Genomic DNA, 8,062 nt, shown 5'->3' on the forward strand with positions numbered 1-8,062 from the left:
CCCCCCCCCCCAGTATACATGTATGCCTCACAATCACGCCTATTGATGGTGCCTGAAGGTTCCCATTTACTTTCTGTTCATAAAGCAACAATGTCAAAGTGACCGTGCCAACCACTGTGTCTTTCTCCTCCTTACCAAGATGGTCTTCAGCTCCAGAATGAAACTGACAAGATCAGCCGACTGCTGCAGCCTCTGTGAGGAGTCAAACAGGAGAGAAGAGACACCCTTGAATGGGACGATAATGAAGTGACAGTGTCTGGTTTTTTTCTTCTTCTTCTTCTATTCTTCCTCTAGCCAGCCATTCAAATCAAACCCAGTGTTTGTGATTAATGGGGGCTGCCACCAGCTTTAATAATTAATGATAGCTTAAAGGCTGTGAAAATAATGAACTTTGCAGCCCGGGGTGAAATATCAATCTCATCCAAATAACCCTGAGGGGCAGCATAACAAATAGGGACATTTTCCAGGCGATGTTAATTAAACAGTGGAAAATATTTTTCTCTGCCTCCTGAATGAGGCGAGCCTAACACCGAGTGCAACAAGGATGCCAGGTGCGATGCAGAGAACACAAAAAGAGCTCACATGAAATGAAACAAAAATATATATATAAAAAACATACAACAATCATCCACCTAATCTCAAAGAGTTAACAGACACAACACAATGAAAACACTTTTATGATGCAATTTTCCTCACAAAATACAATAATGTTGTGTTTCTTTGGAGATCCATGTGGAGCTTACCTGCTTCACTATATGCTCGTACCAATGCAACAGGTGTTTTAACTGCCAACAGCAGTGCAGCCTACAAGAAACAACAGAATAGTTACACAACAACAAAAACAGGAAGGGAAACACATTTTCTGTTCATGTAGTCAGTGGCATACTCTTCCATACTTGCTTGGAATTTTAAATCTAAATATGTAGATTAGTCAATTAATCGATCAGTACTCAATAGGGGTGGGAAAAAGAATTCATTCTTCAATGCATTGGAATTCTCTCAAGAATGATTTCATGCTTGATGCAGATAAGTTAATAATTGATTAGAAAAAGAAGAAAAAAAGTAAAACAGAGTGAGGGAAAGAGGATGGGATAATGGACAACAACTTAGAGTTTAGGCAAGATTGCAGAAAAAACACAAATGGCCAAAAGGGGGAAAAAAATCATTTAGTTTAGTATACATACACATGATCTAATAAAACATAGATAATATATGTAGAATTAGGCATAAAGGCTGTTGATCTACTTTATCACACTACGTGTGACCACCTCATGTTTCATGTTCTAGAAACCCATTCTCCACCTTTACACATGACGGAGCCTCCGACATGGAAGATCACTGTGAGAGAAGGTGACTCAGCACGTTTAAGGCTTAAGCATGGAAGGACTACAAAATAAAAACTTTAGTACACAAAACATTTCATTACAACGTGTGTGTGACAAATACTGTATATGTCAAAATAAACAAACTCAGACTTAAATGTGTATTTTTAAAAATCCTGCATGTAAAAGTACATAAAAATCTAGATGCATAATGCCACAATGCGATAATCGGTTCAGAATCAAATCGTTGGCCTCTGAATCGGAATCAAACGTTTAAGATTCCCACCCCTAGTAGTCAACTATTACAATTAATTGCAAACTATGTTGATAATCAATTAATCGGTTTAAGTCCTAAAACTGCTCTGATTCCTGCTTCTTAAGGTGTGTCTTAACATGTGACTATGTTCTAGTTTCTTCACTCCTCTGTGACATTATACTGAATGTCATTGAGTTGTGGACCAAACAAGACGTCATCTTGGGTCTTTTGGACAAACGCTGACATTTTTCAAAAAATTCTGACATTTTATAGACCAAACACCTTGAAAGATCAATCGACTATGAAAATAGTCTTTAGTTGCAGGCCTATAATTTGTAAAAAGAGGTGATTTCTGACAGCATCAATATGCCCTGGACAGGTGGTAATTTGTAACGAGAAGGTGAGATGATAGTTTATACCTGGCCCGCTTCAATTGGCGATCTGGGGGGAGTAGTATTCTCAATCTGAAGTCCCGTTCCTGTAAGAATCATAGCATGGCTCTAAATAACATGACAGGCTCAAAAAAATTTTTTAAGGTGGCCTAACTTGACCAACTTAGTCACGAGGGCAACTGTCAGCCAGCTGCATTGTCTAAGTAACTCAGAAGTGGCCTGCCGAACTCAACTGAGAAATGTAACAAAATAAAGAGTTTGTGTTACCATGACGTCAACGTCAATGTGTCCAATGCAATCGTAAAAAAGTTGACAAAAACATTTCTTCCTTAAGTGCCTGATAATTACAAGTATGCCGAATTTACCAGCTCTTCATAGACAATCGTGCCATGTCTGTTGTTATATTCTACCTCTTATATAAATGTGTCGATATGGCGAGTAGTCATTAAATCGACTTCTTTTTTAATGTAGTTTGGTGTGTCGTTTTTTTTGTAACCAGGAATAACACCCCACTCACACATTAGCTTACCTGGACTGTGATGAATCCGTCATAGATAGTTTTCTCCTTGTTGAGAGGTAATAGCAGTGGGTTGTCTTTTACCAATGAACTCTCCATCGCACCAACTAATCTTAACCTTAATAGTCAAACTTTCAGCCAGCTGTCAAAGCACGAGGACTGCTTCCTTAGCTAACGTTAGCAAGCCTGACAGGATAGAATAGCAATGCTTTTACGTTGTTGTTGTTTTAAATAACTCGGCCACATAACTTAGATATGTCAATTAAAGCTGTTAGCTAAACCACGAGAAGTCACCTGGTTTTAGCCAAAACACAGTCAGGACAACGTCGATGTCCAAAACCCGACATCCCGCCATGAAAAACCAAACCGCTGACGTCACGCAGCTGCCTTCAGTGACCAATAAAAATATCGGAAATCAAAAAGCACTTTGCTAGTGTGACGAAGGAATACTAAGAGGATACTGTCGCGTCATTTGGTTGTAGGCTACATTCATTGTTTAACGTTGACTGCATTGGATACAAGGCCCATTCAGTCGTTGTGTGTAATAACCACAATCACGTCAATTCAGTCTGATTTAGAGTTTCCAAGAATGTGTTACTAACATGGCCATTTGTTTTATTTTTTGTAACACAGACATAGCTGAAAAGATACGTTGGAGAGCAGTTGACCGTTAATATTTGGAACTTTTAAACCTTTAAGTATTTTTATAGCCAAAGGTTTTTTATTGTTGTTATTATTATTATTATTGTTATCTTTATACTGTCTTCTTTCTCTCTATACTGTATTTTGCTGAAAACTGCTGCAGGAAGTTTCAATTTCCTTGCGGGACTCATCCCAAGGATTAATAAAGAGAAGTCCATGTCCAAGTTTTGTGGCTCACTCTGCTTTGGGCCAAATCTATGCAAAAGCAATAGAGTGAATGGTATGAAGCCATTTCTCCTTCTAACAAAGGATATAGATTCATGCAAATTCACAATGGTCATGTTGAGTTGTTTAGGGGACATTTTCAATGTATTAATGTCTCTCATTAAATGTCATTGTCACTTCTGTCTCACCTTCACTTTTCTTTTTGGAATGATGTATATATGTGTTATTAATTTAAATTGCATTAATTAGCACAAGTAAGTAAGTCAAGTTGGTTTTATGTAGCAGTTTACACAGATTCACAGAGGGATTGCTCAAGTGCCACTGGAAATTCCCCTGGATGTCCCTAATTTCCCCTTCCTCTTCCTTTGTGTTGGCGTTCTAACCTCTGGTGGATTTCTAAGGACTAGGGTTACCTGCTCCTCGGGTCTCTGCAGGGTAAATCCAGACACCTAGCTAGACTATCTATCCAATCGGAGTTTTTGGTTCCACAACTAAAAACAAGCTTTGAACGTACATGTTCCACAAAAACACGTTCCTTTCCAGTGCTTGGCGCCTCCCAAGACGATTGTGATTGGTTGAAAGAAATGCCAATCAACCAGAGCTGTAAGGTTAAATGTACTTTATTCTCACATACTTGTTGCAAAATTCATTGTCTTCATTTAACCCATCCCTTGAGGGAGCAGTGGGCAGCCATTTACAGCGCCCAGGGACCAACTCCAGATCTGAGCCAGTGCCTTGATCAAGGGCACTGCCTGGTGGGGGGAACTGGGGCACCCGGAGGAAACACGTACAGAAAGTCCTGGAACGACCTGGATTTAAACCCCGAACCATCTTGCTGTGAGGCCACAGTGCTAACCATTGGGCCGCCATGCTGCTCTGGTGGACTACCCGGACCCTCCTTTGCAGCGCTATGGAGGAAGGTCTGGCAACGCCAGACTAACGTTGCCGTGTCTTAATAAGTGGGGGTTGCGTTTGGGTCAAACACAAGCTCTGTTTTCACCAAACCTAACTAATGCCATATCAGGAGAGACTTGAAATGCACCGAGTCTTTGGGGATTAGACTCCATTGTTAAGAATATTTTAACAAAGATGATGGTGTTTATTTAGAAGTCTTTCTGAATGAATTTGCGCTTAGTTTCATGAGGTGATTTGGGGGGAAACAATCAAATGGGCACCTTCTGATTCTGGCTCATGCTTTTTTTGTCCGTTGCTAACTTGCATCCATCCAACCAATGTCATCCTTAAAGCGTAACTCTCACCAAAATGCCACCTAGGGTCTTTTTGTGAATGTACCCGAGTCAAACTTTAGTTTATCGCATAATAAAGACGTAAGTGACACTTTTAAGATTTACCGTGTTTCCGTTTTCTGTAAAATGGCCTTTTGAAATGAGAGCTAAAACCATATGATCGCATCAAATCAATGCTTTTAGAACACTGTCAAGGCTTGAAGTATCACCAGAAGCTCTACACAGGAACTGGAGCATTGAGAACATTGTTTGTCTACACAGTTTATGACTCACTTTACGACTCTCCGAATGCGACGTAACAGGGAGGAGAGTAAATCTGGAAACCTTGTTCCATATAAATGCACAGATAATTTGTTGTTTTCTTGTTAGGGCTAAATAATATTGACCTTCTAGTTCAGAAAGTATAATGTAAGAATTACATTTACTCCCATTGAGACTGTTCATCCACATTCGGAGATCAACTCTTCTTGACAAGATGGCATTGAGCGGAAAAACCAACGACTAAAGTGGTTGGTTCAAAACCTTTCTTTTTAGTAAACTCTGTGTACACAAACAATGTTCTCAATGCTCGAGTTTATTTGTAGAGCCAAGGTGATACTTTGAGCCTTCCTCGTGTTTAAAAAATAGAAATTTTGATGCGATCAAAGCGCCCCTAGCTCTCCCACTCAAAAGGCCATTTGACCCAAAAACAAAAACACGGTCGATCTTAAAAGTGGCGCTTCCGTCCGAAATAGTCTTTTAACTCTTATGTTGTCTGTGGGTCAAATTTGACCCGTTTTTGGTTTTTTTCTTCTTCTTTCTTTAGGCACAAAAAATGAGCCGTTGAAATAAGCGCTGAAATTGTCAAGGATAAAAATATCAAAAAACTTTGGCAAAAACATCAAAAAAATCCCCCACAACATTGAAAAAGTGAAAAAAGAGTCGGGAAAATAGATACTATTGAAAAAAAGTGACAAAGGTTGTTTTTTTCATGATTGACGGGAAGACAACACAAGGGTCAAACTAATATTTGACTCGGCTACCTTCATGAAAAGACCCTATGATGCATTTGTAATATTTTCATAATGCCTTTCTCAAATCCATCATATCTTTCTCCTTAGCCAGTTCTTCCAGAAAAATGTGAGTTTTTTGTGATTGTTGCGGGCAAATGTCCTTGGTAATGTGGCACGTTTTCTTAAAAAATGCGATGGAATATGCAGGACATTTGTGCAATTTTATGCAATGAAATTGCGGGAACTTGCAAAAACTGCGGTTTGATGGAAAAGAGATTGGGATTCCCCGAACACCCCGTTCTCACTAGGCTACTGCGTTAATGTAAAGAGTAATTTCTTCTTACTTCCTATGATGAGCAAGCACGTCGTGTAATTACTCTACTTTATAACCTTCCAATGGCAACAGGGGAAAATAGCTGCTCTTAGTAAACGCAACATTTTTCCACTTTCTGCTATATGTGTGACGTTTTTGCAATGAAAATGCGGAGAAGAAATTATTTTTTAGCAGAAATTGGCAAATTTTTGCGGGCAAAAGTGCAGCAAATTAGAAAAATGCGCCCCCCGCATTAATATGCAGACTTTGGCTGATTATGCATTGAATTATACAATCTCATAATCACGTTTTTCTGGATGGACTGCTCAGCGTCATGGTTTGGTTTGTTTCAGTTGAGAATGACCTAAATTAAATTGTAAGATGGTCAAGTATTCTGACTGGGGAGTCACAGCTGCACCCACTACACGCTATGCTAAACTAGGTGGAGGGTCGGGGGGTGTGGCCTTGACCAACTGCCACTTTGTTCATTTGAAAGACATGATGTCTCTCTCTCAGGCGTTGGCCAACATCTCTGGGCAAGCAAAGCAGAGAAAGGGGAGCTAACTGAACTGGAACATTGCCCCTTATGAGGTCATAAGGGGCAAGATGCTCAGTGGTAGAGCGGTTTCCTGCCAATCTGAAGGTTGGGGGTTCAATCCCTGGCCCTGCAGTCCCATGTCGAAGTGTCCTTGGGCAAGACACTGAACCCTCAGTTGCCCCCGATGCTGCGCATCGGAGTGTGAATGTGTGTGTGTGTTTATCTGATGAGCAGGTGGCACCTTGTACGGCAGCCCCGGCCACAGTGTATGAATGTGTGTGAATGGTGAATGTCTCCTGTAGATGTAAAAAAGCGCTTTGAGTAGTCGTTAAGACTAGAAAAAGCGCTATATAAATACAGCACATTTATAAGGGGCAAGATTCCAGATCGGCCCATCTGAGCTTTCATTTTCTCAGAGGCAGAGCAGGATACCCAGGGCTCGGTTTAGGTACCAATAAAGTAACCTGAACCGAAACTTGAACCTGATTTTGGCGAGAGTTACTTTAACCATTATGCATATGTCATATGGAACTCCGGAGATAGAGCCAATTCCCCTTCCAATCCAGTCTAAAACATGATGACAACAAAAGTTCACTGCAACAGTGCACACTTGTCCTTCAGTTTCCCTTTTGAGAAACTGTGTATTCACTGGTGGAGCTGTGAGGAGAGAATAGGAATGTGTGATGACACCATATAGAGCCGGTGAGGGGTGTGTGTCAGAGCATGCATGCCGCACATTATGCCTGGAGAGATTGATGTTTTTGTCACCCACCTGCTTCAAAGCTTTGAAAAAAAAGAAAGCTGATGCAAATAGAGAAACCTAGCCAGGCAGGCTCACAAACAAAAGAGGGGGAAGCTCACTCCCTCTTTTTGCACATCTCTCATATATATGTTTTTTTTGGAGGAGGAATATCTGAGGTTTCTGTTGTGACGCACACTGGGCTCAAACACTAGTCTCATGTCTGGGAGAGGGTAAGTGTTGAATGGCTCTTTTTTTTGTTGTTCTCTTAGGAAAAGGGGAACAATTTAAGGCTTTCTGTTGTTTTTATTTTTTTATACGATGCATCAACACAGTGGCAGGGGGAGAAGGAAGCAGCAGCAGCAGCAGCAGCAGCAGCAGCGCTCTTCCCTCCCTCTTTCTCTTTCTCTCTCTGTGTCTTTCTCTCCGGCTCCCTCTCTCGTTCTTGCCACGGAGAGCAAACGTCTGCAGGCTTGCAGCACGGCCGGCTTTAATGGCATTCCAGTTTGCAAAAAGACAAACAAACTAAAAAGGGCGTCAAAGTGTAGCATCAGAGGATAGCGGAGGGGCAGATGCATGCAGGCGGTGAGCTCTCTCTCTCTCTCTCTCTCTCACTCTGTCGTCTCCTGTCTCTGTCTGCCTCTCCCTCTCTCTCCGTCCGACCGCTCTCCGTTCTCTGCGCTCTGCCTCCAGCGGGCTCTCCGTCTGGGAGAGGAGTGATCTATGGGGCTTTGTTTATCACTGGCCATGGTCACTTCTCTGGAATGCAATTGGCTGGAACTACAGCGTGTGGGTCCTGCACCCTGCGTCTCTCTCTCTCTCTCTCTCTCTCTCTCTCTCTGACTCTCTCTCTCTCTCTCTCTCTCTCTTTCTATCTGT

The 8,062-nt window shown here is 41.4% G+C and overlaps 1 protein-coding gene across 1 annotated transcript in view; it reads right to left on the minus strand.

Moving 5' to 3' along the window:
• Positions 1–2,867, minus strand: part of fancl (FA complementation group L) — a 32,577-nt gene extending 29,710 nt beyond the window's left edge. Inside the window, exons 1-4 of the mRNA XM_034898420.1 lie at positions 2,500–2,867; positions 1,998–2,056; positions 744–804; positions 136–192 (exon numbers count right to left, since the gene is read on the minus strand). Of these exons, the coding sequence (XP_034754311.1) occupies positions 136–192; positions 744–804; positions 1,998–2,056; positions 2,500–2,586 (264 nt within the window). The 5' untranslated portion in view covers positions 2,587–2,867. The remainder of the gene's footprint in view (positions 1–135; positions 193–743; positions 805–1,997; positions 2,057–2,499) is intronic.
• Positions 2,868–8,062: the final 5,195 nt, after the last annotated feature.

The sequence above is a fragment of the Etheostoma cragini genome, chromosome 17, assembly GCF_013103735.1.
Source record: "Etheostoma cragini isolate CJK2018 chromosome 17, CSU_Ecrag_1.0, whole genome shotgun sequence".
Lineage (NCBI taxonomy): Eukaryota > Metazoa > Chordata > Actinopteri > Perciformes > Percidae > Etheostoma > Etheostoma cragini.